The sequence below is a fragment of the Monodon monoceros genome, unplaced genomic scaffold (assembly GCF_005190385.1).
Source record: "Monodon monoceros isolate NGI ecotype Baffin Bay Population unplaced genomic scaffold, NGI_Narwhal_1 Super_Scaffold_14, whole genome shotgun sequence".
NCBI classification, from domain to species: Eukaryota; Metazoa; Chordata; class Mammalia; order Artiodactyla; family Monodontidae; genus Monodon; species Monodon monoceros.
The window spans coordinates 34404532-34421718 of NW_021703770.1; the positions used below are offsets into that span (position 1 = coordinate 34404532).

The 17187-nt window shown below is 36.9% G+C and overlaps 1 protein-coding gene across 5 annotated transcripts in view; it reads right to left on the reverse strand.

The window, feature by feature from the left end:
* Positions 1-17187, reverse strand: part of VPS13B (vacuolar protein sorting 13 homolog B) — a 778183-nt gene that overhangs the window by 411406 nt on the left and 349590 nt on the right. For all 5 annotated transcript variants that reach the window (XM_029222782.1, XM_029222780.1, XM_029222779.1 and 2 more), the window contains one exon: positions 15971-16205. In XM_029222782.1, the coding sequence (XP_029078615.1) occupies positions 15971-16205 (235 nt within the window). The remainder of the gene's footprint in view (positions 1-15970; positions 16206-17187) is intronic.

The window sequence follows — 17187 nt, forward strand, 5'->3', positions numbered from 1 at the left end:
GAATTGGTCTTTCCCTTTCTAAAGACGCTGTGCTTTATTATAGGAGAAAGTATATATACTTTGCACCAAGGTAAATCACCTTACAAAGATCAATATGGAAAATGAAGAAAGAAAACTGTTCAATATTAGAGATACTCCCCCTCAGTTTTCTTTCTTTCATAACCTTAGTCATTACGTGTCTTTAGAAACAAACAAAAAGGTGTCTTTCCTCTTCTTCTTAACTCTTTTCCCTATGTCCCACAATCCAGTATGTCTCAGGCAGGTTTTTATTTCAAATATGAAATAGTGTAATGAGGAATATTTTACTGCTAATTGTGAGGGTTAACAATTTGGAAACAGATGCAGTGTATTCTACAAACATAAATGAGCCAAAAGTGCTGACCCTGTTTCCCCAAACCACTTAGCACTAAACTGATTTACAGACAGTTGAGATAAAGGGTTTCTTTAATTCTACATGATATTAATTTAAGCAGTGGGAATGTTCGAGGAATGAAGGCATTAAAAAAGATATAAAGCATAATCAATTCTCCTGGCAGAGGAGAACTGCTGAAATGTCTGGAAGAGAAGGAAATGAAAATGAGCAACATATAGTTTTATTTGCTCTGTAACCAAATTTCTACTTTGGAAGAAAATACTGCTTTGCATTAGGAAATGTAAAATGTATTGCATGTATAACATAATATAAATTAAAAATATATTAAATTTATATAAATATATAAAATTTATACTGAAAAATATCATGATTATTAAATCATGATAAAATAGATAATTCATTTCAAATTTGTGAAATATTTTCTTCATATCTAGAAACCCAAGCATTCAGTGCTTGATTCACTTTTTTAATCCTTCCACAGGCCTTTGTGCATATATAAATGTTTATAAACTCAGCATGTATTAAAAAAAAAAAGGGTGTGTGTGTTTCCCTGGTGGCGCAGTGGTTAAGAATCTGCCTTCCAATGCAGGGGAGACGGGTTCGAGCCCTGGTCCGGAAAGATCCAACATGCCGCGGAGCAACTAAGCCCGTGCGCCACAACTACTGAGCCTGTGCTCTAGAGCCCGCGAGCCACAACTACTGAAGCCCATGCACCTAGAGCCTGTGCTCCGCAACAAGAGAAGCCCCCGCAATGAGAAGGCCGCGCACCGCAACAAAGAGTAGCCCCTGCTCGCGGCAACTAGAGAAAGCCCGCGCGCAGCAACGAAGACCCAATGCAGCCAAAAATAAATAAATAAAATAAATAAATTTATTTTAAAAAAAAGCATTCAGTGCTAACTAGTATTCATGTCTGAATATTACTGGTTTAATCATAACTTAATCATCAAATTTTCATTACTGTATAAAGAAATATAATACTGTTTTTTAAAATTCCTTAAAACTTATGACTGCAAATATAAACAAGGCAAAACCAGAACAATTATTGCTTTTAAAACTAAAAGTAACCTCAAAGACTAGTGCTGTCCTTCAAGCAATTAATATATCAGTAATTACAGTTTTAAAAGAGGTGTCGAAATTATAGCAATGCAGAATTTATTTAAGGTCATATGGTCAGCTAACAAGACATACCCTCAGTTGCTACAGCTTGTCAAGATACGTTACAATTAAACATTTTCTAAAGTGACTTACCACTAACTAATGGCACTTCTTACCTCACTTAAATTATTACATAGACACTTACATAATTAAGGAAACATTATCATAAAATATTTCTTGGGTCTCATGACTCAGTGATATGATATATGGATTATAACTTAAAAAATAAATATAGGGTAGTTTAAATATCCTTATTTTTAAATGCTATTTTTTGCTTCCTGATTGTTTTCTACTTTAGCTTTTTCTTAAATAAATGAATAGCCAATTATTCCTTATTAAGTTTTTTATTGAACATGTACTTTACAAACACCGTGTTCTCAAAACTTTAATAACATAAGAAATGTGATTAAGACATGATTCCCTTTCCAAAACATTTTCAGCTATATACATTATATTTACAAAAATAATAAAAAATACTTATAATCATTTACAACACAAACATCCTAGATAATAAATTCACTTATCATTTCCCTTAACATAACACATAGTACATGTAGACATTTTAGTCAATTTGAGTTAAATCTATTACCTTCCCAAGACTTCTGCAAAAGAATTGTTTACTGCTATTAGATGAAAGTCAAGACTGACTAATGCATAAAAGCTTTGCCATGTTAACCTTCCTAATAAACGAGTATTTGTTAGGAATAAAAGATACACATTTGTGTATTCATTTTATATTACTGACAGAGTATATCAATTTACGTAAGTTGATAAACTGGTTTACTGAGTGCATTAGAACACTATGACACTGCCTCTACAGCATGAGCCTGGATTTTGCACCAGGAGACTTAGGTAAATATCCTAGCTCTAACTATCCCTTAGTATTAGAGGAGAAATGCTAATTCCTAATTCCTCTGTTTTTTCCACATGAAGTGCTAAGCCATTTCATGCCTTTTCCTTCACAAGAACTGAGTGGACTATTTCATTACAGTAAAAGAACCAACTTAGTGACAAAAGAAAAGATATAAGAATAAAGATCAAAGAAAAAGCAAAAAAGTTTTTAAAAAAAAGGTAAAAAGTAAAGTCCTGATTAATTTCACTTCTTTCATTATTTGGTATTACTATTTAAAGAAGTTTTTTGGAAGACAAGAAGTTCATATATGACCCAAGGACCCTTTCAGTTCAAGAAACTATTCCAAATACTAAATTAAAGAGTTTGGGGACTTCCCTGGTGGTCCACTGGTTAAGACTTTGCCTTCCAATGCAGGGGGTGCGGGTTTGATCCCTGGTCAGGTAGCTAAGATCTCCCACACGCCTCACGGCCAAAAAAAAAGACAAAACAACCATAAAACAGAAGACTTTAAAAGAAGTGTGATAAATGAAAGAGTCTGAATCAATGAATTATATTTCGTGAAAACCTCATACAGAAGGGAATTATATGGAAGAAAACCTGAGTCCTGGTGATCATGTTTATCCATAACTTTGCACCTCAAGTACGGTTTCATTCCCTGGGGCTCAGGTGAACCACTTTGAAAACATGCTAAAGCTGACAGGTATGACCAGGGACTAGCTGTGAAATTAGGAATAGAGCAATTTTTGGTATTGAAAATAAATGTTACTCTGTAGCACAAGATTCTATCATGTTATCAGTGCCAACTGATGGACAATCTAGGTCAAACAGTTACCTAAGGATATAAAAAAGGAACAAAGAAGTCAGGTATGTGACAATCTTACAGATTTGTAAACTGTCAGAGAAAAGGTGACAGGATAAGTACAGGTATAGATGAGAATACCTAGTAAAGCTATAAATATGAAGAACACCTATCTTTAAAGAAAGTGTAGAGGAAAGGAGCCCATGAATGATATTCAAAAGAAGTAGCCCCTATCCACAGAAAAAAAATCAAGGAAAGTGGTCATCCAGAAGTTAAGAAAGAATTTCAAAAAAGAATCAATGAACATCAAGGATTAAAACGTTTCCATTGGATTTGCAAATAAGAGGTTTGTTCTGTTAACTGAGTAAGCTGAAAGAAATTTTAGCATTTTTATATGACAACAAGGATTAAATAAGGAGGTTATAATTGATGAAGCAAGTTCTGTAAAAATGTAGTGCATAGCATATAGTATGCACTCAATAAATATTTGCTTTATGAAGGAAGGAAGGAAGGAAAGGAGAAAGGGAGGGAGGGATGGACTGAGATGGATAAATGAATAAAAATGGCTTGGCCCTAAGCAATATCAGCAGATGAAAGACTTAATCCAGGTAAGGTAGATTCATTTGTTAAACAAGTATTTACTGAATTAAATATATGCTAGATATTATTCTAGGATCTAGGAAAAGAGCAGTGAACAATATAACCTCACTGTTCTCATGGATCTTGCCTTCTAGTTGTGAAAAGAAGGATAATAAACTAATAATTAAATGACATACAGTATGTTGATGGTCCTAGATGTTCTGAAGAGCACTTAAGCAGGGTAACAGAACAGGGCGCTGCCACTTTAAGACAGGATAGTCCAGAAAAGCCACTCTGATAAAATGACATTCCATAGAGACATAAGGCAAGAGGCTACTTGGGAAAAAAGTGTTCTAGAAGGTGAATAGTAAGTGTAAAAGTCCTGTATCAGGACCCTGTTTGGATGGGAAGTTGTCACTGCTTTCATTAAGGTAATAAGGAGGTTGTATGCTGCGTAGGGGAAATAATCAGATAACCTTGAGGAAAGTGGTGAAAATTTATAATAGCTTTTATAGGGAGTGGAAAGGTATTAAAGGAAGTATAAAAAGTTTACAAAATTATCAATGAGGGCCAGAAGTCATTTTTTCCCAAAAAACTGTCAAGAACTTCAGAAAAGAAGCTTAAATGTCAAATAGTTGGAACGATCCAAGGCTACACTTCCTTCCAAGAAACTGAGAATCCACAATATCCAAAATATATAAAGAACTCATGCAACTCAATATCATAAAAACAACCTGATTAAAAAATGGGCAGAGGATCTGAATAGACATTTTTCCAAAGAAGACATACAGATGGCCAACAGACACAGGAAAAGATGCTCAACAAAACTAATCATTAGGGAATAGTGAAGGCAGGGGGACCTTGAAGATGGCGGAAGAGTAAGACGCGGAGATCACCTTCCTCCCCACAGATACACCAGAAATACATCTACACGTGGAACAACTCCTACAGAACACCTACTGAAGGCTGGCAGAAGACCTCAGACCTCCCAAAAGGCAAGAAACTCCCCACGTACCTGGGTAGGGCAAAAGAAAAAAAGAAAAAACAGAGACAAAAGAATAGGGACGGCACCTGCACCAGTGGGAGGGAGCTGTGAAGGAGGAAAAGTTTCCACACACTAGGAAGCCCCTTCGCGGGCGGAGACTGCGGGAGGCGGAGGGGGGAGCTTCGGAACCGCGGAGGAGTGCACAGCAACGGGTGCGAAGGGCAAAGCGGGGAGATTCCCGCACAGAGGATCGGTGCCGACCGGCACTCACCAGCCCGAGAGGCTTGTCTGCTCACCCGCCGGGGCGGGCGGGGCTGTGAGCTGAGGCTCGGGTTTCGGTTTCGGACGGAGCGCAGGGAGAGGACTGGGGTTGGCGGCTTGAACATAGCCTGAAGGGGTTAGTGCTACTTTGTTTCCTGGTGCGCGAGGAGAGGGGTTTAAGAGCGCTGCTTAAAGGAACTCCAGAGACGGGCGCGAGCCGCGGCTAAAAGCGCGGACCCCAGAGACGGGCGCGAGCCGCGGCTAAAAGCGCGAACCCCAGAGACGGGCGCGAGCCGCGGCTAAAAGCGCGGACCCCAGAGACGGGCGGGAGACGCTAAGGCTGCTGCTGCCGCCACCAAGGAGCCTTGTGTGCGAGCACAGGTCACTCTCCACACCCCTCTTCCGCGGAGCCTGTGCAGCCCGCCACTGCCAGGTTCCCGGGATCCAGGGACAATTTCCCCGGGAGAACGCACGGCGGGCCTCAGGCTGGAGCAACGTCACGCCGGCCTCTGCCGCCGCAGGCCCGCCCCGCACGCAGTGCCCCTCCCGGCCCCCCCTCCCCCCTGGCCTTAGTGCGCCGGAGCCCCCGAATCAGCGGCTCCTTTAACCCCGTCCTGTCTGAGCATAAAACAGACGCCCTCCAGCGACCTACACGCAGAGGCAGGGCCAAATCCAAAGCTGAGCTCCTGTGAGCTGCAAGAACAAAGAAGAGAAAGGGAAATCCCTCCCAGCAGCCTCAGAAGCAGCGGATTAAAGCTCCACAATCAACTTCATATACCCTGCATCTGTGTAATACCTGAATAGACAAGGAATGATCCCAAATTGAGGAGGTGGACTTTAGAAGCGAGATCTATGATTTTTTTTCCTTTTCCTCTTTTTGTGAATGTGTATGTGTATGCTTCTGTGTGAGATCTTGTCTGTATAGTCTTGCTTCCACCATTTGTCCTAGGGTTCTATCCGTCCGTGGTTTTTAAAAAAATTTTTTTTCTTAATAATTAATTTTAATAACTTTATTATACTTTACCTTCTTTCCTTCTTTCTTTCTTGCTTTCTTTCCTTCCTTCCCTCCTTTAGACAACGAATCACCCCAAATTGAGGAGGTGGTCTCTGAGAGCAAGATTTATGATTTTTCCCCCTTTACCTCTTCTTCTGAGGGTGTATGTGTACGCTTCTGTGAAAGATTTTCTCTGTATAGCTTTGCTTCCAACATTTGTCCTAAGGTTCTATCCGTCCCTTTTTTTTTTAAATAAGTATTTTTTAATTCAATAACTTTATTATACTTTATTTTTACTGTATCTTCTTTCTGTCTTTTTTCCTTCTTTCCCTCCTTCCTTCCTTCCTTCCTTTCTCCCTCCCTCCCTCCCTCCTTTGTTTCCTTCTTTCCTTCTTTGCTTCTCTCTTCCTTCCTTCCTTCCCTCCTTTCCTTCTTTCTTTCCTCATACTTCTACTAATTCTCTCTACTTTTTCTCCCTTTTATTCTGAGCCGTGTGGATAAAAGGCTCTTGGTGCTCCAGCCAGGAGTCAGGGCTCTGCCTCTGAGGTAGGAGAGCCAACTTCAGGACACTGGTCAACAAGAGACCTCCCAGCTCCACATAATATTAAACGGCAAAAATCTCCCAGAGACCTCCATCTTAACACCAGCACCCAGCTTCACTCAACGACCAGCAAGCCACAGTGCTGGACAACCTATGCCAAACAACTAGCAAAACAGGAACACAACCCCACCCATTAGCAGAGAGGCTGCCTAAAATCATAATAAGGCCACAGACACCCCAAAACACACCACCAGACGTGAACCTGCCCACTAGAGAGACAAGATCCAGCCTCACCCACCACAACACAGGCACTAGTCCCTTCTACCAGGAAGCCTACACAACCCACTGAACCAACCTTAGCCACTGGAGACAGACATCAAAAACAGTGGGTACTACGACCCTGCAGCAGGCAAAAAGGAGACCCCAAACACAGTAAGATAAGCAAAATGAGAAGACAGAAAAACACACAGCAGATAAAGGAGCAAGATAAAAATGCACCAGACCTAACAAATGAAGAGGAAATAGGCAGTCTACCTGAAAAAGAATTCAGAATAATGATAGTAAGGATGATCCGAAATCTTGGAAACAGAATGGACAAAATGCAAGAAACAGTTAACAAAGACCTAGAAGAAATAAAGATGAAACAAGCAACGATGAACAACACAATAAATGAAATTAAAAGTACTCTAGATGGGATCAATAGCAGAATAACTGAGGCAGAAGAACGGATAAGTGACCTGGAAGATAAAATAGTGGAAATAACTACTGCAGAGCAGAATAAAGAAAAAAGAATGAAAAGAACTGAGGACCGTCTCAGAGACCTCTGGGACAACATTAAACGCACCAACATTCGAATTATAGGGGTTCCAGAAGAAGAAGAGAAAAAGAAAGGGACTGAGAAAATATTTGAAGAGATTATAGTTGAAAACTTCCCTAATATGGGAAAGGAAATAGTTAATCAAGTCCAGGAAGCACAGAGAGTCCCATACAGGATAAATACAAGGAGAAATATGCCAAGACACATATTAATCAAACTGTCAAAAATTAAATACAAAGAAAGCATATTAAAAGCAGCAAGGGAAAAACAACAAATAACACACAAGGGAATCCCCATAAGGTTAACAGCTGATCTCTCAGCAGAAACCCTACAAGCCAGAAGGGAGTGGCAGGACATACTGAAAGTGATAAAGGAGAAAAACCTGCAACCAAGACTACTCTACCCAGCAAGGATCTCATTCAGATTTGATGGAGAAATTAAAACCTTTACAGACAAGCAAAAGCTGAGAGAGTTCACCACCACCAAACCAGCTTTACAACAAATGCTAAAGGAACTTCTCTAGACAAGAAACACAAGAGAAGGAAAAGACCTATAATAACGAACCCAAAACAATTTAGAAAATGGGAATAGGAACATACATATCGATAATTACCTTAAATGTAAATGGACTAAATGCTCCCACCAAAAGACACAGCTTGGCTGAATGGATACAAAAACAAGACCCTTATATTTGCTGTCTACAAGAAACCCACTTCAGACCTAGAGACACATACAGACTGAAAGTGAAGGGATGGAAAAAGATATTCCATGCAAATGGAAACCAAAAGAAAGCTGGAGTAGCAATTCTCATATCAGACAAAATAGACTTTAAAATAAGGACTATTAAAAGAGACAAGGACACTACATAATGATCAAGGGATCGATCCAAGAAGAAGATATAACAATTGTAAATATTTATGCACCCAACATAGGAGCACCTCAATACATAAGGCAAATGCTAACAGCCATAAAAGGGGAAATCAACAGTAACACATTCATAGTAGGGGACTTTAACACCCCACTTTCACCCATGGACAGATCATCCAAAATGAAAATAAATAAGGAAACACAAGCTTTAAATAATACATTGAACAAGATGGACTTAATTGATATTTATAGGACACTCCATCCAAAAACAACAGAATACACATTTTTCTCAAGTGCCCATGGAACATTCTCCAGGATAGATCATATCTTGGGTCACAAATCAAGCCTTGGTAAATTTAAGAAAATTGAAATTGTATCAAGTATCTTTTCTGACCACAATGCCATGAGACTAGATATCAATTACAGGAAAAGATCTGTAAAAAATACAAACACATGGAGGCTAAACAATACACTACTTAATAACGAAGTGATCACTGAAGGAATCAAAGAGGAAATAAAAAAATACCTAGAAACAAATGACAATGGAGACACAACGACCCAAAACCTATGGGATGCAGCAAAAGCAGTTCTAAGGGGGAAGTTTATAGCAATACAAGCCCACCTTAAGAAGCAGGAAACATCTCGAATAAACAACCTAACCTTGCACCTCAAGCAATTAGAGAAAGAAGAACAAAAAAACCCCAAAGCTAGCAGAAGGAAAGAAATCAAAAAAATCAGATCAGAAATAAATGAAAAAGAAATGAAGGAAACGATAGCAAAGATCAATAAAACTAAAAGCTGGTTCTTTGAGAAGATAAACAAAATAGATAAACCACTAGCCAGACTCATCAAGAAAAAAAGGGAGAAGACTCAAATCAATAGAATTAGAAATGAAAAAGGAGAAGTAACAACTGACACTGCAGAAATACAAAAGATCATGAGAGATTACTACAAGCAACTCTATGCCAATAAAATAGACAATCTGGAAGAAATGCACAAATTCTTAGAAATGCACAACCTGCCAAGACTGAATCAGGAAGAAATAGAAAATATGAACAGACCAATCACAAGCACTGAAATTGAAACTGTGATTAAAAATCTTCCAACAAACAAAAGCCCAGGACCAGATGGCTTCACAGGCGAATTCTATCAAACATTTAGAGAAGAGCTAACACCTATCCTTCTCAAACTCTTCCAAAATATAGCAGAGGGAGGAACACTCCCAAATTCCTTCTACGAGGCCACCATCACCTTGATACCAAAAGCAGACAAGGTTGTGACAAAGAAAGAAAACTACAGGCCAATATCACTGATGAACATAGATGCAAAAATCCTCAACAAAATACTAGCAAACAGAATCCAACAGCACATTAAAAGGATCATACACCATGATCAAGTGGGGTTTATTCCAGGAATCCAAGGATTCTTCAATATACGCAAATCTAACAATGTGATAAACCATATTAACAAATTGAAGGAGAAAAACCATATGATCATCTCAATAGATGCAGAGAAAACTTTCGACAAAATTCAACACCCATTTATGGTAAAAACCCTGCAGAAAGTAGGCATACAGGGAACTTGCCTCAACATAATAAAGGCCATATATGACAAGCCCACAGCAAACATCGTCCTCAATGGTGAAAAACTGAAAGCATTTCCACTAAGATCAGGAACAAGACAAGGTTGCCCACTCTCACCACTCTTATTCAACATAGTTTTGGAAGTTTTAGCCACAGCAATCAGAGAAGAAAAGGAAATAAAAGGAATCCAAATCGGAAAAGAAGAAGTAAAGCTGTCACTGTTTGCAGATGACATGATACTATACATAGAGAACCCTAAAGATACTACCAGAAAACTACTAGAGCTAATCAATGAATTTGGTAAAGTAGCAGGATACAAAATTAATGCACAGAAATCTCTGGCATTCCTATACACTAATGATGAAAAATCTGAAAGTGAAATCAAGAAAACACTCCCATTTACCACTGCAACAAAAAGAATAAAATATCTAGGAATAAACCTACCTAAGGAGACAAAAGACCTGTATGCAGAAAATTATAAGACACTGATGAAAGAAATTAAAGATGATACAAATAGATGGAGAGATATACCATGTTCTTGGATTGGAAGAATCAACATTGTGAAAATGACTCTACTACCCAAAGCAATCTATAGATTCAATGCAATGCCTATCAAACTACCACTGGCATTTTTCACAGAACTAGACACAAAAAATTTCGCAATTTGTATGGAAACACAAAAGACCCCGAATAGCCAAAGCAATCTTGAGAACAAAAAAAGGAGCTGGAGGAATCGCGCTCCCTGACTTCAGACTATACTACAAAGCTACAGTAATCAAGACAGTATGGTACTGGCACAAAAACAGAAAGATAGATCAATGCAACAGGATAGAAAGCCCAGAGATAAACCCACGCACATATGGGCACCTTATCTTTGATAGAGGTGGCAGGAATGTACAGTGGAGAAAGGACAGCCTCTTCAATAAGTGGTGCTGGGAAAACTGGACAGGTACATGTAAAAGTATGAGATTAGATCACTCCCTAACACCATACACAAAAATAAGCTCAAAATGGATTAAAGACCTAAATGTAAGGCCAGAAACTATCAAACTCTTAGAGGAAAACATAGGCAGAACACTCTATGACATAAATCACAGCAAGATCCTTTCTGACCCACCTCCTAGAGTAATGGAAAAAAAACAACAATAAACAAATGGGACCTAATGAAACGTAAAAGCTTTTGCAAAGCAAAGGAAAACATAAACAAGACCAAAAGACAACCCTCAGAATGGGAGAAAATATTTGCAAATGAAGCAACTGACAAAGGATTAATCTCCAAAATTTATAAGCAGCTCATGCAGCTCAATAACAAAAAAACAAACAACCCAATCCAAAAATGGGCAGAAGACCTAAATAGACATTTCTCCAAAGAAGATATACAGAATGCCAACAAACACATGAAAGAATGCTCAACATCATTAATCATTAGAGAAATGCAAATCAAAACTACAATGAGATATCATCTCACACCAGTCAGAATGGCCATCATCAAAAAATCTAGAAACAATAAATGCTGGAGAGGGTGTGGAGAAAAGGGAACACTCTTGCACTGCTGGTGGGAATGTGAATTGGTTCAGCCACTATGGAGAACAGTATGGAGGTTCCTTAAAAAACTACAAGTAGAATTACCATATGACCCAGCAATCCCACTACTGGGCATATACCCTGAGAAAACCAAAATTCAAAAAGAGTCATGTACCAAAATGTTCATTGCAGCTGTATTTACAATAGCCCGGAGATGGAAACAACCTAAGTGCCCATCATCGGATGAATGGATAAAGAAGATGTGGCACATATATACAATGGAATATTACTCAGCCTTAAAAAGAAACGAAATTGAGCTATTTGTAATGAGATGGATAGACCTAGAGTCTGTCATACAGAGTGAAGTAAGTCAGAAAGAAAAAGACAAATACCGTATGATAACACATATATATGGAATTTAAGAAAAAAAAATGTCATGAAGAACCTAGGGCTAAGACGGGAATAAAGACGCAGGCCTACTGGAGAATGGACTTGAGGATATGGGGAGGGGGAAGGGTGAGCTGTGACAGGGTGAGAGAGAGTCATGGACATATACACACTAACAAACGTAGTAAAGTAGATAGCTAGTGGGCAGCAGCCGCATGGCACAGGGATATTGGCTTGGTGCTTTGTGGCAGCCTGGAGGGGTGGGATAGGGAGGGTGGGAGGGAGGGAGATGCAAGAGGGAAGACATATGGGAACATATGTATATGTATAACTGATTCACTTTGTTATAAAGCAGAAACTAACACACCATTGTAAAGCAATTATACCCCAATAAAGATGTTAAAAAAAAATCTATTGCCATAATAAAAAAAAAAATTGAATGAATAACTGTTTAACAGCATATTAGACCCAGCTTTAAAAAATTAATGAAATGGAGGATCAGATTAAAGAAATTACTGAGAATGCAGGTCAGCAAGTCAAAGAGAAAAAATATAAAAGTACAAAGAAGAGACAAGAATAATACAGTAAAAATGTGAAAAATTCTAAAATATATGTAAGAAAGAATAAGGCACAGGCAGTATCTGAAGAGATTATGCCAGAAAACTTGCAGAACTCATAAAAGGCACCAACACTAAAACTTTAAAACACAAAGATTTAAAAAATTCTGAAAGCTGCCAGAGAGGAAGGACAAAATACCTTCAAAGAAACATAAACTGCAAGTGGACATTGCAGATAAATATTTTCATTGTCAATAGGACAATGAAAAGCAAGAGTCAGCACAACGGAATTTTTAATGGGTCAGACAAAAATAATTACCAACAAAGAAATTATATATCCAACAATATATCTTTCAAAAAGGAGGGCAAAATAGACATTTTCAAACAAACAAAATTAAGTTTGCTAACAACATATCATCACTAAAAGGCAAAAGGAAAATGGTCTGAGATAGAATAAAGGACTGAATTGTAAGAAGGAATGTCTAGTAAGGCACTAGTATAGGAGTCCACAAACATGGCCCATGACCAAATCTGGCTATCAGATTTTGTAAATAAAGTTTCAAAGAAACACAGTCATGTCAGTTCATGGCCATATTGCCTACGGCTGCTTCTGCACTGCAAAGCAGAGTTGAGTAGTTGCAACAAGACCACATAACTGGTAAAATTGAAAATATTTACTATCTGGCTCCTTACTAAATAAATTTTCCAAACCCTGCCCTGATTATATATATGCAATAAATATAAGCAATTATTTTTTTAAGTGATAAACCATTAATCCAGAGAGCATGATTGAATTAAAGTATTTTAAGACCTGTGTGTTGTTCAGGAGCAGAGTAAATAACTTGATTTAATGCATAATTTAATAAATTAAATATGCAGCTTAATATTTCTAGGACCAGAGTTGACTTTGAGGAAAGGGTGTTAATTTCTAAGATTGAAAGAAAAACAGTTAAGGAATACTTTCCAATACAGCAGGAGAAAAAAGGAATTAAAATAACATATATTACAGTATAAAGGAAAAAAACTGTTATTTAAACAACTAAATAAATTCAAACAAGATAGTGAACAGATAACAGGAGAAATGGAGGATGGGAGAAATGGGAGAAAATATTTGCAAATCACATATCTAATAAGTGTCTAATATCAGAATATATAAGGAACTCTTACAACTCAACAATAAAGAGACAAATAACCCAACTAAAAATTGGGCAAAGGATTTGAAAAGGGACTTCCCTGGTGGTCCAGTGGGTAAGACTCCGTGCTCCCAATGCAGGGGGCCCGGGTTTGATCCCTGGTCGGGGAACTAGATCCTGCATACATGCTGCAACTAAGAAGCCCACATGCCACAACTAAGAGTTCACATGCTGCCACTAAAGAGTCTGCATGCCGCAAGTAAGAAGCCTGCATGCCACAACTGAAAATCCCACATGCCACAACGAAGATCCCACATGCCGCAACTAAGACCCAGTGCAGCCAAAATAAATTTAAAAATATTTTAAAAAAGAAAGGATTTGAATAGAAGAAGAAAATACAGAACAAGATCTACAAATGGCCACTGAGCACATGAAAAGATGCTCAAAATCATTAGACATTACGGAAATGAAAATCAACACCACTAGATACCACTTCCCACCCACTGAGAAGGCTAGAACCAATAAGACAATAACAAGACAACAATAATAAGTGGTGACACAGATATGCATAAATTAATATTGTAAATCAACTATACTTGCACATAAAAATACGTGAATAAATTAGAACCTTCATTCATTGATGTGGGATTGTAAAATGGCACAGATATTTTGAAAAACAGTCTGTCAATTCCTCAAAAGCTAAGCACAGAGTTACCAAATGACCCAACAATTCTACTATATATATCTAATAGAAATTAAAACATATGTCCATGCAAAACAGTGTACAAGAATGATCATAGCAGCATTATTGATAATAGCCAAAAAGTGGAAACAACCCAAATATCCATCAAGTAATCAATGAATAAATAAAATGTGGTATATCCATAAAATGAATTATTATTCAGCCATAGAAAGGAATGAAGACATACATACTATAACAATGGTTCTATGAAAGAAGTGAAAGATGGCTTCTTTCACTTACCACTTATAATGGTAAGTGAAAGAAGCCAGTCACAAAAGACCACAAATTTTGTTATTTCATTCATATGAAATGTCTAGAAGAAGCAAATTCATAGGGATAGAAAGACAAGTGGTTCGTAGGGTCTGGGGGGAAGGGAGAAAGAGGAGTAGGTGCTAATGATATACCAATTCTTTTTAGGGTGATAAAACTATTCTAAAATTTTATAGTGATGGTTGCATAAAAATTGTAAATACACTAAAAATCATCTAACTGTATACTTTAAACGGAAGAATTTTACAATATGTGAATTTTATCAATGAGTTTTAACAAAAAATCAAGGTACAAATCATTTAATCTTACAAAAATTATTCCAGAGTTAAAATTTAAAAAAAAAGGAGGAAGCACTCCCAGCTCACTTTATGAGCTTTATGAGCTCACTTCACTCTAGCATATCTTTGATATGACATGTAATAGCTATTGTGATAATAAGGAATTCCCTATAACCAAAAACAAATAACAAAGAATGGCTATGTCCAATATGCTAGAGAAATTATCAAGACCAAAGAGCACTTAAGAAGAACTCTAAAGAAGTTCCTTCTAACTCTCACAATTCCATGATTTTATGATAATGGTATTCATATCATTAAGTACCAACATTAATTTCTGCCAGTAAAATCACGCTTACTTTTGATAAACCTACGAAAACTAGATTTCAATGGAAATTTCAATAGAGAAAAGGAGAGAGAAATCGACATTAAGTCAAAATCAAAAATTGCAGACTGTACCTGCTTTTCAATAACAGTACTGTGGTAATCTGAACGATATCAGGATTCAGACACTTACATCCTAATAATATGAACAAGGTGTTGACCTATTTAGCACTGTCAAAAAATTTCAGGCTTGTTATTAAAATATAGATCCACATTATTTACTTTGTGACTCAAAACTTCTCCAGGTTCACACAGTTTGAAATGAATACATCAAAGTTCAAAAGGGTATGAACCTACAACTGAAAACACTGCAACATCAGAAATCAAGTATTTACTGAAGAAAGATCCATGGCTCCAATCATCACACAATTATCTACTTTATTTAAATAAATGAGTAATCTAGAAATATAGCATGCTTGCTGTAAATAATGTATTCATTTGATTATGTATTTATGAAGCATCCATTCATAAGTCAAGTGGCTTAAATTAAAATCAACCTACTTATAATTCTTAGTTCAGCCTAATGCAAACATCTGAAACCAACATCCTTCTCAAGTTAATTTTATCTATGCTTAGCATTTCAGTGATTATACTGTATTCTATATGATCTTTTGTAGATAGTCTCCATATATACATATATATAGTCTCCATATATATAAAAGGTGTGGCTATCAATAAACATCATCATTTAGTTCATTCACTTTGTATATCTCTCTTTGTAGATCCACTTTGTAAATCACTTAGTTCATTTCCATGCAGTTCTTTCAATGAGAAGACTGATTCAGAAATGCACTGGCATTAAAAAAAAAAAAGCAGTAAAACTAAAAATATCAGTATAAAATATAATAAACATAGTAAAATAACCATAGGAAGACTTTTTTAAAAAAGTACCTTCTTCAAGGATGGGTCGTGGGATGACAAAAGGAATCTCCTGCAGAGGTTCCATATACTTGTGGCCAGCACTAACAATCTTTATTTGAGGCAAACAGAGGACAAGTGTTCCTGGCATGCTGGTTTGTCCATGGTACCAACTTCTTACTGTTCCAGGAATGTCACCAGATACAATTGTACTTGGGGAAGGCAAGCTATCACTTGGGATGAACACACAACAAGATTGTACTTCAAGCTAGAAAAGAAAAGCAAAATCAAAATATTTGGATCAGACTAAATTTGAGAGTAAATGTATCCTCAAACATCTAATATCTTTACCAGAATACACAGGCAAGCCAAAAAAAAGAAAATGCCCCATACTTATGTCTTTATGAGTTACTTTCACTAAAGAATACAACAAACACTTGAAAAGGTATTGTTTCTTGCTATAAATTTGATCAAAAGAGCACAGTGACATGAAATGAAAACGTATCTGCCTTTCCACAGTTCTTTCCAAGAAACATGATTGAGTTAGAAAATGTGCTGGCAAAAAAAGGTGAGAAAATCCTCCTTTTTTTGCAGTTCATTACATTTTGTTAACACCAGCTAAGGCCTTAGAACGGACTAGCATTTTATTGCTCTTAGTTTAAAAAATAAAAAAACCACAAACAGCTATATCTATGTGAATTTGTCCCTACTTCACATACTGAAATTTAAGAAAAGAATATTTTAAATGTTCAGATTACATCTCTAGATAAACATTAAAGGAGAACATGTTTATAACATGTAGTAATGAAGAAAATTCAGGAGACTTAAAAATCAGAGTGTTATTCCTTACTTTTATCATACTTCAACTTATTACCTAAATTATGATTTCAAGTGAAATTTTTATGTTCCCCTATGCCCAGTGTAGTTACTTAGGTTGCCAGGCCCTAACAGAGTTAAAGTAAGACTAAGCAAGACCAAATAAAAAATTGAATACATCATGAGTTTTTAATTCAAAAGCAATGTAAGTTAAAGCCTATTAGTCTTAGGTGACTCTTGTACAAGGTAATATTCTGTACCTGGTTAGTAAACTGCCCAAATAGCCTACCATACTTAAATTATTTTTAAGAAAATACAAAATATAACCTTTAATTTTCTATAAAATATTTGGCATACAAAGGTATTATCTAATAAAAACTAAAATTTGTTTGCTTGAAAAATGTTTGGATAGTCTCGCAACTTAAAATAACAAA